Raw genomic sequence first — 18,215 nt, forward strand, 5'->3', positions numbered from 1 at the left:
TCAAAATGGAGTACGTTGTAACACAAGCAGACGACACTTGCTGTGTGCCGGAAGTGCTTAATTGTATTGAAAAATCGTTCTTGTGCATTCTCTTTATGTTACTTTCTGTTTATAAAAACAAATGAACTAACATTCCAACTATTACGAAGATCATTTGTTTACCATAAAGTTGGAAAAATTATTGATCACGCGCCCTGGTCAGCCAATCGTATAGCTCGCCCCAGTGACGTCATATGGGTGATTTTCGTCATATGGGTAGGGGCGGCTTAAAATTCCGCCGAGCAGCGTGCTCCGATCGGCAGCGATGTGCATTTTTAAAATCTTATAATAAATTACACGCTTTACGCGAAGCACTTAGATGTGTCAATTAATGATCAGAAGGACCTACTCTAACGACTCAGTACGTTTGTAGAAAATCGTCAAAATCGTTTCAGGGTCCCTTTAAAGAACATCGACCTAATTCTAAGGGCCGACGCAGCCACTGCAAAAAGTCCCTCTAGCCTCCACAGCGTTGCACCTGATGTCTGAAACAAGAGTATAATTGTTTCAGAGAGCCCTTCCGCAAATCCTTCAACTCGCAGCTGTGGATGCATGCATGACACTAGAAGTAAAATTAGACAAAGAAGTGGAACACGAAGTAGAAGAAGAAGAAGAAGAAGGCCATACCATACTAAACGCTTCTGATTCTTTGCCGGCTGATAGGACTTTTCGTGCTGTGTGATCAGTATCATGTCGGCGAAAGAGGCTGCTCATGAAGAGGCCACTCCCAAGACGGTGACCACTTCGCTCCTGGAAGGCTTCGCAAACGTGGACACGCGGGACTTAATCCAGCAGAACGTCTACGTCATCCTGGGACACGGGCGGTACCAGCGGATCATCCTGGTCAGCACCTTCGTCGCTGCCACTGTGGTGCTGCTGCAGTCGTTCGCCTATTACCTCATCGGCCGTCCCGTAGACCATTGGTGCCAGCCGCCCGACGACCTGCGTCACCTCGGTGTCCAGGGCTGGAAGAACGTCGCAATACCCGTGCTGGCCGACGGCAGCTTCAGCAAGTGCACCGTATACGAGCCCCCTCTACCGGTGAGCTGTTCAGCCCCTCGCGCATTTCGTCCTACTTAACCCGGCTGTACAATGGCTGCTACATTGACGTCTTCTTGCTTAACACTTTTTCCGAGATGACGCAACGCTTATGAGGCATCCCGTAAAGCACTAGTGGACATTTTCGACCTAATCAACCTAAAATAATCTATAGAGAGAATTTGCATTGAAGTTAGCTTACTATCTTTTCACAGGGCGACATGATTAAGATTGACGGTGCGGTTGCCTTTCGCGATATGTAAATGCGTATCCGTGGTATCGACTTCACCTGCAACAGTTTCTTCTTTCGTGCTGTCCCGAGCTTGTTGAGCATGTGTTCCGTGAAAAGTAAACGGCTACATAAGGATGGTAACATGCAACCACATGAAGCGCAGCTCCTGCGGCCTTTCGACGCATTTCCTCTGCGTTTTAGATTTTCCATGTATTTGTTATTGCAATAAAAAAACTACTGCGGTTGGCCACGACAACATAATGTAAGGTACACTGACATTCTTAGCAAGACGGTGTTTTTTCTGCAAGTGTTCGTTGTCACGATCCGGAAAACAGCGTCGGCAGCAAACGGAGGTGTGCATAACGATGACGTTGAAGAGCCTCAAGCATTGATCATACCCACTATGAAGGACGCGCCTATACGAGGGTGTCGGCGGTGACAATGTTGTCCGTAAGAAAACCACGCATTCCCATCGACGCATACCCTCCGCTTGGCGCATCCATGGACGTTACTGAACTAATTTGTCAAAGCAAGATTCTTCAGAAAATTCGTAAAGTATGAATTACCCACGAACTCGAGATATGATAGCGTCGTATTGTCATTTGGATATACGAGAAAACACCATCCTCATACGCGGAAACTCAGCCACAAACTCCTTTTCCACCTGCCGCTTGAGGTCAGTCTTTAGTCATTAGTAGTAGGCGTCCCAGGAAGCTCGCCTTCGTGCACAGCGTTCACCTGCAGTGTTTCTCAGAAAACCTTGCGGTTACATAAACTGCAGTTGCCGGGAAGCGTGAGAAGCTGTAAGGGATCTTTGAAGGCTATGGCGTTCCCCTCTTAAAGACGAAACTTAAGCGACCTCCTAACGTCCTTTTTTATTATTATTATTGTTGCCTTGTCATCAGATCACACTTGACTAGTGCTAAAAATACATGGCTTATTTGTCTGTGCAGTACTATAAAATGAATTGACATTACTCAGCTCTTTCAACATACTGAATCACTCCGGATTTTCCCTCAATTAATTGTACACCTTTTAAATGTATCAAATTCTTCCTATGGTCGTCGTGCGCTACAGTTTTGAACGGAACAAATGGTGCCACTGACGGCACGGAGTGGTACTAATAAGTGGACTCTAAGCAAGATCGCGTACGGCGGAAAGCATGACAGATCGAAAAGACTACGTTGCATAGCGGACAGAGATGTGTGCCGACGCATCATTTTGGTGTTGATGCTAGAAAAGAAGTTAAAGAAATATTAAACAGTTAGCGGTCGCCGATCAAATTCCATTGAAATATGCTAGGTCTTCAACTAAAGTTATCAGCACAGCACTGGCGTGTTCATTTTTGTTCGTTTCTTCGTCCATGTCTTGCATCATCGCCAATGGCTGGCATCATTATAAATACTTATATCACACAGAATTCTGAACTGAATGTGCGTCTTCAACTGTACGATTGACGTAAGACAGTCAATCTCTCTCCCATAGCTCAGTGTTCGGAGTGCAATCTGGGAGCATTCATTCATTTAGACAATGGGGTCCCCACAAGAATGCCCACGTTCAAGCCTGTTTTCCTGCTGGATGTTTACAATTACACTAACGATGCAAAAAAAGATGTCAGAGTAAAATTTCTAGTGGCAATTGATAACGTGTGCCTCAAAGGGCACTACGACGCATTGCAATACCCAATCCCCTCTAGCACAATAGAGGTACATCCAACAGACATTATAAATAGCGTCGAAACGACGTGCAAATTCGATGTGTCTTTCAGCAAGCATGCTTATCCCTCAGCCATGTACAGACATGACGAGCCATTAATTGGGAACATGACCGGGGTATTAAGACATGATACAATTTCGGTTTCTCGTCTTGATCTCAAAACATTTTACTTAAACCAAAACTCTCGCGGGCATTCCTGACCGGAACGACACGCATTCAGCGCTACCGTAACCCATGGTCCAGATGACGTAGCGATTCCATTCCAATTCCAGATTACGGCATAATCGCCGGAATCCGACAGTTGTCAACAGAGAATCATAGAAACGATGAGAAAGCAGCGAAACTAGCCTTTACATAATTTCTTCTCAGGTTTCTGGCTCAGTGGATATGCGTCGTACTGTAAGCGATTGTCTTTTTTTTTTCTTTTTTTTCGCAGTTTTACTGTAAAATATTGATACCGTGTAAAAGCGGGAGCGGTACATTGGTTGGTGCTTAGCTAATAATTTATGAATCGCACTCATTTGGTGAATTCAGCCACACTTTTGGTTATAACACGAATGCTGAGACCTAAGCAGGCTGATAGATTAGTTTGAACAAGTTCACCAAAGAAAATCAGGGATAAATCAAAACGGCGACGATGGACGACAAATATAACGTCAAGATAGGTCAATTTATTTCCTTAATATTTTCCTCTACTTCTGCATTCCTTAATAATGAAGCTAGTGCAGTATACTCCTTAATAATGGTCCCCCTTAATGAGCACTAGTAGTAGCTGCTTTTACTTCAGCTTACGTTTACTCAGTTTGCAAATCTATCCATCCTTCTGCCACATGGTCAATAACGATCAAACTTTCTGGATGCCAATGTAATTGTATCTGTCTCCGAGGGACATTCCGAGTCTTTCGAGCATATCAAGCAGAAAATGACGAGAAGATGGCAATACAGGGAAGAAGGCACTTACTTTCCTATCCACGATGCCCTCTGCACACACCTTTTGCTTGTCAAATGTTAACGCTTTTCGTTCGCTGATAATGGAAAAGTGGAAAAACGGGAACTGAAATAACCTGAGGCAAGAAATCTTCAAGTTTAATTCTCATCTATGTCGTTGTCGGATCCCGCCGCTTGTATATTTCCATAGGCAGGACGTTGATTTCTGCATACAAGACGATTACTTATCTTCGAAAGCACATGGGGACGTTATGGCCCTAGATATCACGGTTCTTGTGCAATTCACGCTAACTAAAGAGGCATGACGCATACAGAGACCCAGCCTACGAGTCTCTCAGTGATCAATATTTCTCTCGAAGCTATTTTATTTCCATTGTGCAGACTTTTCTATAAACGTCAAGGAGTATTTGCTAAGAAGTTAATCAGAAGACGGTTCGTGGGGCGATTGACGTTTTCGTTTATCTCCTTCTTTTTCAGGGAGAAGACCAGGATGAGCGTAGCGTAGTACCGTGCAATCGGTGGGACTACGACACCGAGAAAGACGGCAAAAGCATCGTCAGCATGTGGAACTTGGTGTGCACTCGCGACTGGCTCTACTCCGTATCGAAATCCACGTTCGGACTGGCCCCCATGCTATTCGTTCCCATCGCCGGAATCGCAGCAGACCGCGTGGGTCGCAGACCAGTATTGTCGACGTGCGCCATCTCCACATTGCTCGGCAGCCTGGTGGCCGCGGCGTCTCCCTCTGCGGGAATATTCATCCTGTCGCGCCTTGTCACTGCTGCCATGGCAAGCGCAACAATGCTGAAGGCCTTGACTGTGCTCTACGAAGTGACCGGGAATGAGCACCGGGCTACGTACATATTGACAGCCAGCGGCATCGCCATGCTTGTGACGTCTCCGCTGGTGCAGCTTCTTTCGACGCTGAAGCCAAGGTGGGTGCTCTCACAAGCCCTGCTCGTCACGGTCACGGCGATAATGGTCTCTTGGTGCTATTACCTAGATGAGTCCCCCGTTTGGCAGATTGCCGCGTGGAGGCTACGAGCAGCTGAATTCACCGTACTCCGAGCAGCCCGGATAAACGGCATAGAAGCTCACAAGGCCACAGCAACATTTCAGGCGTTGAAACAGCAGCTCCTGAAGCGGGATACCAACACCACGTCGGTGACTGCTGGCGCTACGAGCATACTCCGTTCGGCATCCCTTCGGCGGCGCGCATTTTCTGCACTCGTGACGTGGTTTAGCGTGAGCTTTGCACTCTATGCCTCAGGCTTGGGTGCCCCGCTCGAAGAATTGTGGGCTCTCGCATCTTTTCTATGCAATGGGCTCATTCTCATCATAGCCTTTTATGGCATGAAGCAACGAGGCCACCGCGTGACTCTGTCAGGCTTACTAGCTTACCTCGGCGCCTCAAGCGTGCTGCAGATGGTACTCTCGCATTGGACCTGGGTCGCCGTACTTCCTCTGCCGAGGATAATGATGTCCAGTGCGTCAGCGATCGCCATGTTTCTGAACTAAGCCTACACCGCGGAGGTGTACCCTACGACGATTCGAAGCTTGGGGCTTTGCCTGTCGTACTCCTTCGGCCGATTTGGCGTGCTTCTGGCTATAGGCCTCGAAGCATCCTTGCACGAAGAACAGCTCTTGGCCGTTGGGGCCATTACGACATCGTTGGCATTTGCGAGCGCAGTAGCGGTCCAGTGTCTTTCCGAAGTATATGTCGAGAAGAAGCCCGCCGAAGTCCGCCCAGTTATGAGCGAAGAACAGCGCAAGGAAGCCCTTAAAGCATCTTTGACATCCACCACGGCATCGCAGAAGTCCCTCAAGCCACAAAAACCGGGCAAGTACCATGGGCCATGCAAGAGGAAAGCAAACTCAAGACGCGGTACCGCGACCGAAATTTCAGCGGCAGCATCGGCAAGGGCAACATCGCTAGCGGCAGCCTCTTCCCAAGAGGAAAGTGTTGGCCCTCCTGAGCTAGCCTCAGCGATGCCGGTGTGCAAAACGCCATCGCAATAACTCAACAGCATCGAATATATGCGAGCTGATTAAGGAACGCGAGCTTTTACTATCTTTACGTAAATTGATTTTCCGGTCAAGGGTTATTAGTGAATTCGGATACCTTCTGCTGCACGTTTTTTTTTTTTTCGTGGGCGCAAGTTTTTCACTTTTCCATTCTTTTTCTCAGTGCGTGTGAATTATATACCCGTGGCTGCTTAAGGCAGATTTGCTGGCGCAGCTAATCATTAAATCCCTATTATAGAGTCTGACGTATTCAAAAGGTAAAAGGTGTTAATTTGATTCTCAGCTGCCATATGAGTCTCATTCAATGTACCCACTGCATACTTATGGTTTGCGGGCTTTTTTACTTCCTCAGTAATATTAGCATAAATAGTACAAGGTAGCAGAGCCGTGCTTGTGTGAAACTTCCCACACTGTTAGAAAAAAATGTATCGGGTGCAGTTTAGACTAGACTCAATACCAAGTACTACTTCGAAACTACCTGCTTGCTACCTTGGATAATTCGGACTTAGTAGGAGATACATTTATTAAGCAGTTACAAGGTTTTACGGACCGCTAAATTAAAATCCCGAGCAAGTGCCCCTACCCATGCAAGCACCCCATCTCTACTTTTGCGTGATTTGGAATAAGTACCAACTATCGAGCAGCTATTGCCAACTGTGTTGATGGGGATGACAATGATGATGATGATCGGGCAACTGCCCTTCCTTTTCTTCACCCTGTTCACCACTTTATGCGTTCTCACCGGACCACTTGGCTGCAGTCTTTTTTGTCAACATTTATGAAATTGCATATTAAATTACGCAAACTGATGCAATTATTTAGAAAGAAATTGTTTAAGCGCACTTCTGCTGAGGCCCAATAGCTCACCGTAGCGAGGTATATGCATAGCCATACCTTTCGTCAGTCGCCACTTCTGTCAAATGTGTGAAGTGCAGTGCTTTGGAATATACGTGACATAGAAGGCAAGAATGCATTCGCATACAGTGAAAAAGAAAGGTTGAGGTTGTGGAATATTATCGGCAAAGTGGGAGAAATGTGCGCGCAACTGCGCACCGTTTGGGAAGACATTTGCAATGACAAATGGGGAGGGTTATGGCTGGCACCCCTGACTCCTCATCATTTGCGTCGGCCATCAACCTTCCAATTTTTCGGCAACCAGTGTCCGAAAATTAGCGAAGAGCAAGGTGTGAATAGGGTAGCTAGAATGGGGAGGTGTGAAGAATGGCACCTGGAGGCTGCCCCTAAAACGCGTTCCTGCTGCATGACGACGCTGCGGGCAGGGGCGCTGTAGTTTCTCGCGGCGTGTGTATACTTCCAGGCGCGCAAATGATTTCTCGTGCTTGGTCTTTACGCTCCAATGCTCTCGATGCTGGCAATTATTTTTTTTCAGCATTGTAGGTGCCAAGATAATTTAATGGAGTGTTTCACTGCTCTCATTGCACGTAGAAACTGCAAGCACCAACCACGCAGACGATACAGCAAGGAGGGCTCTTGCATCCACCTTTTGCCGAGGTTGGCGCGCTTATGCCTTGCCGAAAGTACAGTTCATAGGAATCACCATGGAAGGCCAATGCGTTGGAACAGCTTTGAATGTTTTGCGCGCACATTAGTCACATATTTGCGATTGTAATAGCACTTTAAAGGGAGGAAGTTAATGCAATATATCAGCAATGTCGTAGAAGAAAAATTCTAAAAAGTACAAAATGCTCATTGCATAATAAGAGTTTATTGCATATAGCACAGTCAATGAAGAGCATCACATTTTTTACAAAGCACACAGTTTAATCCTCTTGACTTTGTTGTGAGCACCACACTTGTTTAACCCTTTGAGCAAAAAGCGAACATGTGATGCATTAAAACCTAGCCATCGGTCCTGTTAGAGCAGTGGAATACTCCGTGCAACCAATCTGTGGCACATTGGCTGCTAGAAACAAGAAATCCTTGACCACTTTTGGATGCAGTCATGTAGTGCTGTATAGACTATTGAGTCTGTCCTCGAGGGTCTGAATAAGGTTGTACAAACAGGCTGATGGGTACAGAAGACCCCCCTCCCCCGCCATGTCCCACTGTGTTCAAGCATCTGCTGGCAATTGGTGCCGTACTTTCTCTTATCACAAGACAGGCATCCCTACATGCCTTGCAATCAGTCAAAACGATGCACTTCCGGGCTACATAGCCCTCAATGTAATAAACCAGGCGTCCATCACTGCGTTTCTACACATAGTCCACATGGTACACGGCAACTTCTGTCACTTCTGTTGCTTCAGCCAGTAGTGCACTCTCGTCCAAAGCTGTTTCTTTATTTTCTGAGAGCAGCTGCTACTCCGACTGCAGCAAGTCTAATACTACAGGGGACAAATTTTCTCCTGTGGTGCTCTTCGCCAAGCTGTAAAAGCTCATGAACTACTATAAAAGCTTAACAGAGCTGCACTACATAGACATCAAGAGCTACCTTGCACAGCGCTGTGGCCTACGAGACTGACAGGCTGACGGCGCCCCCGATGGAAGTGCCAAATTTTCCACCAGTGGCAGGAACGCGCAGCGGTGCCTAGCTAGGCAATGGTGGCGGTGCCACGGTCTTCACACCTCCCCATTCTAGCCACCCTAGTGTGGGGCTGCATAATACTAGTACGATTACCGGTTAATTAGTACTCGTTGCTAACAAATGCCAAGGTTAACATCGAGGAGCCAGCCAGCCAGCTTCCCGCCGTGCCGACCGCCCAGCCCGATCATGTCACCGCCGCCGGTGACACAAACATTGCCTATTGTATTCATTGCGATAAGAATTATATGGCACTCCAGGTGCATTTCTGCCGTCGGCGTGATATTTCGTATGAGGTCCAAGTACGGTATCATCGTCGCCGCGTGCCGTATGTGTGAGTAAAAGCACGCAAGCGTGAGCCGATGGTGGTGGCTCAATGTCGCGCAATGCAAGGGAAGAAAGCGGGTAGAAAGCATGCCGTCTTCCGTCGCGAGCAAGGCACTGGGCGGAGGCGAGGGAAGGGGTGTTTCCTCCGGCAGCAGCTGCATCAAGCCACGACAGCGCAGGTCCCATCTTTAAACTAATCTGTGATATTGACAGAGTCTAGGTGTCTCTCGATGGCTCATATCTTCGTGTGCACGTCTGACTGCAGTTTGCATTGAAGCAATAGGTAGCACGAAGGTCACCTCGCTCACTGCTGCTGCCGTGCTTCCTTGCACCAGCATTTTGATAGCGAGCATTCGCGGTCATCAAGTGTGACGTGTTCATGTTTCCCTGTGCGTGCGTGACACCATGCTTGTTAATTTAGTTGGTAAGCGAATGTTTGCATGCTTATACGGCCGAGAAAACTACTACACCTACTTCATATAGCTATCTAATGATTTTCTATCGCTTCTGATGCTTCGCTTTACGGGCGAAACTCAACTGTTTTTACATAAAATAGTTGCCGGCAGAATAAACTCTTGTCTTAATATAATCTGTCATGAAATATGATTACGATTATAAAGCCAGAGCACAAACGAGAACTACAGTACAGTTGAACCCGGCTATATCGAACCCGCGAAAAAATGCCTATCAGTTCGATATAGAGCATAATTCTGTATAAGCCTGCTAAATAATGGCATGTCATAAAAGCACATACCATTTACAAAATCATTTTATTAATGAAACTAGCTGAGATTCGCATGAAATATTACTGCATTTTCTTCTGCTTGGCCAATTTCACTGCCTGCGACGCACGCACTTTTTCACGTTGTCTAAGGAGTCGGAGCAGCTGAGGCTGCAACCATCCCCATTCGCGCAGAAGCACCGGACTAGTGTGGGCGCACCAATCACTCCGGAGGATGTGGGCAAAGGACCGTCATTGCGTTCCTCATTGTGCCCACTTTCACTTGGGCTCGGTACGGTGTCTCCAATATAGTGTTTGTTTTAGGGCTTTCCCGTGGTCGCGACAGCATCATTTGTACTCACCAACTCGTCCACCGTTGATTCGTCAACGGCTTCCGCAAATTCTGACAGCTCGCTCCAAACTTGGACAACACCAGCAACGGCTTCGTTGCATTCATCAGAATTACAGTCATCACCGAGAATGCGGAAGCAGGCACGGCTGAAGCAATTGCGGATGAACTACTCGTACACGGCCGTACGTAATAGACGTCGGGCGCCACGGGCACCGTGTCGCGAGTTTGGCCGCTTTAGCCCTAAACTCCCCCTTATTCTACAAGACTGTGCAGAGAGTGCTCCTCGGAATCTTTAACGCTACGGGGACAACCGATTTCTCACCGCGTTCGACCCAATTTATTATTTCGAGCTTCACGACGCAAGGCGAATTCCGCCGCTTCATCACGGCAACACTGCGGGAGAAGGCCCACAAGACACACACACAATGAACCAGAAAAGCAGCAAGACAACTCGCACTTTCGCTATCTTGCGCGACGTGGCACAAGCGCCTCTGATTGGCTGTCCGAGCAAGCGCTGCGGGCGGGCCAGGATCATTTTTTGCAGGGTGTGTCGACGGCTCGTCCGAGGCAGCACGGTCGCGATAGGGAGAGTGTTTGGATGGAGCCTGTACTAGGGGGCCCGACAATTAGTGGTTTTCTGATTATTCTTTTATTAAAGTTTGTCTATCGTTCTCTTAACTACCACACGCAGAAACAAAGCAACAGCTCTCGCATTCGATGCCATAAATGAGGAAAAAAGTATATATATATATTGTCACCCAGCTATTACAACTAAAACAGTTCCAAAGTTCCAAACCAAAGGACCAGGCATGATTCCGTAAAGCCTACTCAACAATAGACCATATTCATACTATCAATCATGCGATAGAGAAATGTGCGGAATATAACCAACCCTTATATTCACCCAGCTCTTAAACCCAACTCTTAAATGTCACCCAGCTATTACAACTAAAACAATTTACAGATTGGCAAAATACAGATTTGCAAAAAAACGTCTGCCTTTAGCGATGGCTGGTCCTCGGAGAGCACGCGCACAACCACGAACTTCGTCGTTCTCGCTTACGGGTCCCGTGTCATCACGTGCAAACTTATTTCGCGTCATTGCTCCACTCTCAAAAGCGATCGGCCCGGTCACTTCAAGGGCAGCGGGCGCGTCCAATGGGCAAGAGTGCCAACATGAAAAGACAAAAAAGAGAAAACATACAGGAATGCACACAATGCTGAAGCGGTTTGTGAGGGTTGCTTAGACCTGGCGTGCGTAGTACGGTTTCATCTGTTCTACGTGGACGACTTTAGCACGGGAACGGCGTCGGTTCGAACCAGGATCAGAGATTTAAGGCACCACCTCGTAGTTCACATCACTGAAGCGGCGTACAACTTCGTAGGGGCCGAAGTAGCGGCGCAACAATTTCTCTGAGAGCCCACAGTGTCGGATTGGTGTCCACACCCACACGCGGTCGCCTGGTAAGTAATGGACGTTCCGTCGGGTCCGGTTGTAACGGTAGGCGTCGGTATTCTGCTGGGTGCGGATGCGATTCGGAGCAAGCTGGCGAGCTTCCTCGGCTTTCTCGACGAAATCTTCAGTGGTGTCATTCCTTGTGGTTCCGGGGTCTACCGGGAGCATGGCGTCTAAGGGGGTTGTAACGCGACGTCCGTAAACAAGCTCGACTGGTGTAAACTTGTTGGTCTCCTGCACAGCGGTATTGTAAGCAAACGTGGCGTATGGCAAAATTTCATCCCATATTTTGTGTTCCACATCAATGGACATGGAGAGCATGCCGGCTAATGTTCTGTTTAGGCGCTCTGTTAAGCCGTTAGTTTGGGGATGATAGGCTGTGGTCTTTCGGTGGTCGGTGTGCGTCAGTGTGACGACTTGTTGCAATAACTCTGCTCTAAACGCTGCACCGCGGTTAGTAATGAGTACAGCGGATGCACCGTGGCGAAGCATGATGTTGTGCACGAAGAAGCTGGAGACTTCAGCAGCAGTTTTCCGCGGCACAGCTTTCATCTCCGCATAGCGAGGTAAATAGTCCGTTGCCACGATTATCCACTTATTTTGCAAGGAGGACGTGGGGAACGGCCCAAGAAGGTCCATTCCCACTTGCTGGAAGGGCGCCGGAGGCGGATCCAAAGGCTGAAGGAGGCCGGCAGGCTTGACGGGTGGAACTTCACGCCTCTGACAGTCACGGCAGGTTCGCACATAGCGCTGAACCGACAAAAATAGGTGTGGCCAATTGTATTTTTGCCGTATGCGCGCTAAAGTCCTCGCGAAGCCTAAGTGGCCCGCAAAGGAATCGTCGTGACACGCCTATAAGACTTCCTCGCGCAGTGCCGTCGGAACGACGAGGAGGAACGTTTCCTGGCTGTTCTCGAAATGTTTCTTGTGCAGGACATCGTTTCGCAGGCAGTACGACGTCAGTCCTCGTGAAAGTGGGCGTTGGACAACAACGTCAGCTCCCTCGAGATATCGGATGACTGGAAGCATCTCAGAGTCTGCACGTTGATAGTCAACCATGCGCACAACGTCGACGACACCAAGAAACGGCAAATCTAGCTCCAAGTCGGAGGATTTCAAACGAATGGGAGAACGTGACAAGGAGTCAGCGTCGCTATACTTATGGCCGGAACTGTAGACAACAGTAATGTCGTATTCCTGGAGGCGGAGGCTCCAACGAGCGAGGCGACCTGACGGGTCTCGTAGATTGGCAAGCCAGCAGAACGAGTGGTGATCACTGATCGCTCGAAATGGCCGGCCGTATAAGTAGGGTCGGAACTTGCTGATGGCCCACACGACTGCTAAGCATTCTTTTTCGGTCGTTGAATAATTATCTTCTGCTTTTGTCAGACGACGACTCGCGTACGCAATTACCAGAATGGCCCCGAGTCCTACGTTGCTGGCGTCGGTGTGTATTTCAGTTGCCGCGGTATCATCAAAATGCGCCAGCACTGGAGCTGATTGAAGGCGTTTACGCAATTCGCTGAAGGCCTGCTCTTGGTCTTCCGTCCACGCAAAGGGCACATCTTGTCGCGTCAGTCTCGTGAGCGGTTCAGCAATCCTTGAGAAGCCTTCGACGAAACGACGGAAGTAAGCGCAGAGGCACAGGAACCGCTGAACAGCCTTTTTTTCTTTAGGACGAGGAAACTGGGCAACGGCAGCGAGTTTTTCTGGGTCTGGTCGCACTCCTTTCGAGCTGACCACGTGGCATAGAAACTTGAGTTCCTGGAAGCCGAAGTAACATTTTCAGGCTTGATGGTGAGGTTGGCCTTGCGTATTGCGGTAAGGACACTTCGTAGCCGGGCGAGGTGTTCATCGAACGTGCTGGAAAACACAACAACGTCGTCTAGGTACACTAGACACGTCTGCCGCTTTAGTCCAATGAGTACAGTGTCCATCATTCGTTGGAATGTAGCAGGAGCGTAACAGAGGCCAAAAGGCAGCACTTTAAATTCGTACAGCCCATCGGGAGTCACGAAGGCGGTTTTTTCACGGTCACGCTCGTCCACTTCGATTTGCCAGTAGCCTGACTTTAGGTCTAACGAAGTAAAGAACTGAGCATGACGCAGACGGTCCAAAGCGTCATCGATCTGTGACAGGGGATAAACGTCGCGTTTGGTGACTCGGTTAAGCCGTCTGTAGTCAACGCAGAAGCGGAGTGTGTTGTCTTTCTTTTTTACTAGTACGACAGGCGATGCCCCTGGACTTGTCGACTGCTGTACCACGTCATGATTTAGCATTTCTTGAACTTGACGCTTAATCGCCTCCCGCTCCATAGGTGACACGCGATACGGATGCTGACGAACAGGCCGCGCCGACTCCTCTGCAACGATCCGGTGTTGCGTAACGGAAGTGCGGTGGACTTTGGATTCCGTGGAAAAACAGCCGGAGAATTCTGTCAGTAGGCCCAGCAGCTGATCCTTCTGTACATCTGCTAAGTCAGCATTAATGTGGACGCGGGTATGCAGGCTGGCGTGAGTTGTTGCATCCGGAGAAGTCAGCAATGTCGTTCAGGAATGCCACAGCTGTACCTTGAGGGCCGTGCTGATACTCATGGCTGAAGTTTGTCAACAAAACTTGCGAGCACCTATGCTGTATTCGAACAAGGCCCCGGGCGATGCAGATGTGTCTTTCGAGCCGCAGCGGGATATTTGCTTCGACAATACCCTCATAGCCTTCGAATGCGTCGCAGGTGACGAGGGTCAATACGCTGCTCCTTGGCGGCACCGTGATGTTCTCGTCAACAATCCTCAAGGCGTTGACATACGTGTCGTCAGTGCTGCACCCTGCTAAGGCCTGCGCCGTCGAAAACGTTACCCGCGACTTTTGTAAGTTAATCACAGCGCCATTAGCCTGCAGAAAGTCCATTCCCAGAATTAGGTCCCTAGAAGAGCTTGGGAGGATAACGAAATCTCCGAGGTACGTAAACCCACGAATGATCACTCGCGCTGTGCATCTTCCTACCGGGGTTAGCAGATGGCCTCCTGCAGTGCGAATCTGCGACCCAGTCCACTCGGTAGGAACTTTCTTCAGCTTGCAGGCAAGGTCCATGTTCATAACTGAGGTGTCCGCTCCAGTGTCGATTAACGCCGTTATTTCTTCATCGTCTATGGTGACGGGAATATTCGACGTTACTACCTCTCGAAAGGTGTTTGACTCCGTCTGTACGTCTGCGTCGTTCTATTTTCATCGACGTCGTCGTAGTGGAGGATCTTGCGTACGGTCGTCGTCAGCGGCCTCACCTCCGGAGGTCTCTGAACTCAGTTTTCCCGACCCGCTGGGCTAGGCAAGCGGCGTCTCAGAGCGCCGCGAGTAAAGGCTTGGCTTGGTGATGGTGACCTGTAACGAGCAGGACACGGCGAACGGGGCTCCTGCCATCGCTGATCAACATTGCGACGATTCGCGACGAAACTCTCTATTTCCGGCGGCCGCTCACCAGGTCGTGGACGAGGTGCATTCGGCGAGAATCCACGGAACCCCACATGACGATAAGGACACATTCAGTAGATGTGTCTGGCTTCGGCACAACGAAAGCCAAGGGGCTTGTAGTCCGTGGTGCGCCAGACGTCGCTCTTCCTTGTTCTTGCTTCGGCGATGTGCGGAGGGCTGCGAGGTCGCCTGCAGCTTACGTCCATTAGTTGAGTGGGGTGTACCATGCTGCACGCACTTGAGGGTGGCGGATGGCGTACTGCTTCAGCGTAACTCATTTCAGCGTGCGGTCCCTGCTGTGGTGCCTCGTACTGTCCAGGAATATGGACGGCCTGTCGGACCTTGGCGCACACCATTTCCTCAATCTAAAGTTGTCCCACAGGGGCAGTGGTCGTCTGCATCTTCTGCAGTTCCTCCTTGACGGCAGCCCTGATAAGTTCTCGCAAGGCGCCAACGTCGTTACCGAGGGTAACGGCAGAGAGCTCCCTTGAAATCATGGCGTCGCGGTTGTTTTGCCTGGCGCGCTGTTGAAGGGCCTTTCGCATAGTAGTGCCTTCGTCATGGAACTCTGCAAGTGTCGTCGGCGGATTTCGAATGAGGCCAGCAAAGATTTCCTTTTTGACGCCACGCATGAGATGGCGCACCTTCTTTATTTCAGTCTTAGAAGGGTCCGCACGTCTGAAAAGCCGATTCGTGTCTTCTACGTACGCCGTCACTCGCTCATTCGGGCCTTGAATTCTTGCCTCCAACGCTAACTCCGCCCACTCCTTCCTATCCGCCCTGGCGAACGCATTGCGGAACTGTCTACGAAATTCTTCCCATGACGTCAGTTTCGTCTAATGGTTCTCAAAGCATGTTTTCGCGGAATCCTCAAGAGCAAAGTACACGTAGCGTAGCTTACGCTTGTGGTTCCAGTCGTTGAGGTTTGCAAGCCGGTCAAAATGGCCAAGCCAGTCGTCGGCGTCCTCTGAAGCACTTCCGTGGAACAGATGCGGCGTCCGGATGGGATTGACGACAACGTGCGATGCTGCAGGAGTGGCAGGAGGTGGTTGGTTCGTCATTCTAGTTCGTTTGGGCAGCATACCGTGCTGTGGCTGGAGTCCCTGGAGACGTTGGCTGGAACGTACGTGCACAGGGGTAAGCTCGGCTGAACTACTCGCCGGGTTTAGGTCTGGGGATTGCTCCGGAGATCTTAACATCGACCGTACCCCACGCCTCCCCCAGAAATGTCACCCAGCTATTACAACCAAAACAGTTTACCACCGACAAATTGGCAAAGAAACGACTGCCTTTTTGCGATGGCAGGTCCTCGGAGAGCGCGCCCGCAACCACGAACTTCGTCATTCTCGACTTAAGGGTCCCGTGTCATCACGTGCAAACTTATTTTGCGTCAATATGTAATAGTTCACCGGTTATTCACCCTGTGCATTACACGGCCTGGCCAGATTCATTTCTTTCTCTTAATGTCAACTAGAATATCGGCTATCCACGGTTTCTCTCTCATCCGCCCAGCTCTCTTCGTTTCTCTTAACGTTACGCATAAGATTTTTTTGTTTCATCCATCTTGCCACGGTCCTTAACTTGTTCGTTAGCTTGCATGTTAATCTTCATGTTTCTGCCCAATGTGTAAGCACTGATAGAATGCAATGATTGTACATTTTTCTTTGAAACAACACTGGTAAGCTCCAATTCAGGATTTAATCATGTCTGGCTTATCCGCCCCAACCCATTTTTATTCCTTTATACAATTACTATTCATGATTAGGGTCCCCTGTAAGTAATTGACCTAGATAAACGTACTGCTCTGCAGACTCGAAGCTGACTAGCCATTCCTTATTCTTGTTCCCTACCAGAGTTTTAAACATTATCTTTCCCTTCTGCACATTAATATTCACTCCCACTCTTACCCTTTCTAGGTTAAGGCCCCAATTAATTGTCGTATTTCGTCCTCCGTGTTGCTACAGGACAATGTGACCTGCGAACCAATGTTAGAGATATTCACTGTTGACCGTCACTGTTAAGCCTTCCCCGTCTAATAGTTTCAATACGTCTTCTAATCGTGTAGCGATTAGCATTATAGGGATTGTGTCTCCTTGCCTGACCCCTTTCTTGATAAGTAACGTTCTACTTTTCTTGTGGTGAACCAGGATAGCTGTGGAATCTTTGTGGGTATGTCCCAAGGTAGTCACGTATGCCTCCTGTACTCCTTGATTACGCCATGCCTCTACGATTGCTGACACCTCTAGGGATTGAATTACATTTTAATAATCTATTAAAGCCATCCAGAGAGGTTGATTGTATTCCACAGATTTCTAGATTACCTGATTGGTGACAAGAATGCGATCCATTCTAGAATACCTCGTCCTGAAGCCAGCCTGTCCTCTTGGTTGATTGAAGTCAAGTGTGGCCTTGATGCTATCGGAAATTATCTTTGTGAATATTTCTACGAGGCGTTGTCAGCGATGAACGTGGAGAGAAAAGACGGCGACGCTCGATGACGTTCGCGTTGATCGGTCGCAATATTGAGTGACATCGAAAGCGTCTGAATATGACCTGTAAATGTATTATACGTATTTTCCTCTTCGCAACATTTTGGTAGAGAGTGCTGGTTATTTAACATTTAAGACGGATCTACGCAGGGGACGCACCTTAGCTCCATCTTCCATGCCTGCTCACAACGATATAGACAGTACTTCAGGCACCTCACCGACCGCGCCCGAACCGACTACCACCTACTACCACCTTGTGCTCATACAACCGCGTGACCCGGGTATATTTTCCGGCGATGACAACACTAATGTCGAAGACTGGCTACAAATGTACGAAAGTGTAAGTGGGCGCAACAACTGGGGTCATGCACTCATGCTAGCTAACACAATATTTTACCTTGCGGGAACGGCACAAGTTTGGTTTGAAAACTACAAATGAGAAATCACGACTTGGGATGTGTGTAAAGAAAAGCTCACCGATTTGTTTGGCAAACCAATCTGACGCCGTCGTGACGCTCAGAAAACACTTGCATGCCGGGTTCAGACGCGCACCGAGTTGGACCTGACATATATTGAAGACGTTTAACGCTCTGCCGTATTTTGATCAAATTATGCTGGAAGCCTGAAAGGACGACCACATCCCCAAGGGTATAGCAGACGACGCGTTTTCCATTCTCATCTTTAAGGACTCCTCCATAGTTGACAACGTCATGAATGAATACCGGCGCTTTGAGTAAGCGAAACGTCGTGTTGCGCACCAGTTTTCGCGCCTCCCCAACACGCCTTCGACATTTACGTGCGGGTACATCCGCCTAACAACCGTTCCTGTTGCACCAGATAATAGAGTGCGTATTGTCCGCCG

General features: G+C 48.8%; 1 protein-coding gene across 1 annotated transcript; it reads left to right on the forward strand.

Annotated features, from left to right (window-relative positions):
• Positions 1-729: 729 nt before the first annotated feature.
• Positions 730-5,491, forward strand: LOC129386401 (solute carrier family 22 member 7-like). Its single transcript, XM_055074303.1, has 2 exons — positions 730-1,080; positions 4,451-5,491. The coding sequence occupies exons 1-2, from the start codon at positions 730-732 to the stop codon at positions 5,489-5,491; spliced, it is 1,392 nt and encodes a 463-aa protein (XP_054930278.1).
• The last annotated feature ends 12,724 nt before the right edge of the window (positions 5,492-18,215 follow it).

The sequence above is a fragment of the Dermacentor andersoni genome, chromosome 3, assembly GCF_023375885.2.
Source record: "Dermacentor andersoni chromosome 3, qqDerAnde1_hic_scaffold, whole genome shotgun sequence".
NCBI classification, from domain to species: domain Eukaryota; kingdom Metazoa; phylum Arthropoda; class Arachnida; order Ixodida; family Ixodidae; genus Dermacentor; species Dermacentor andersoni.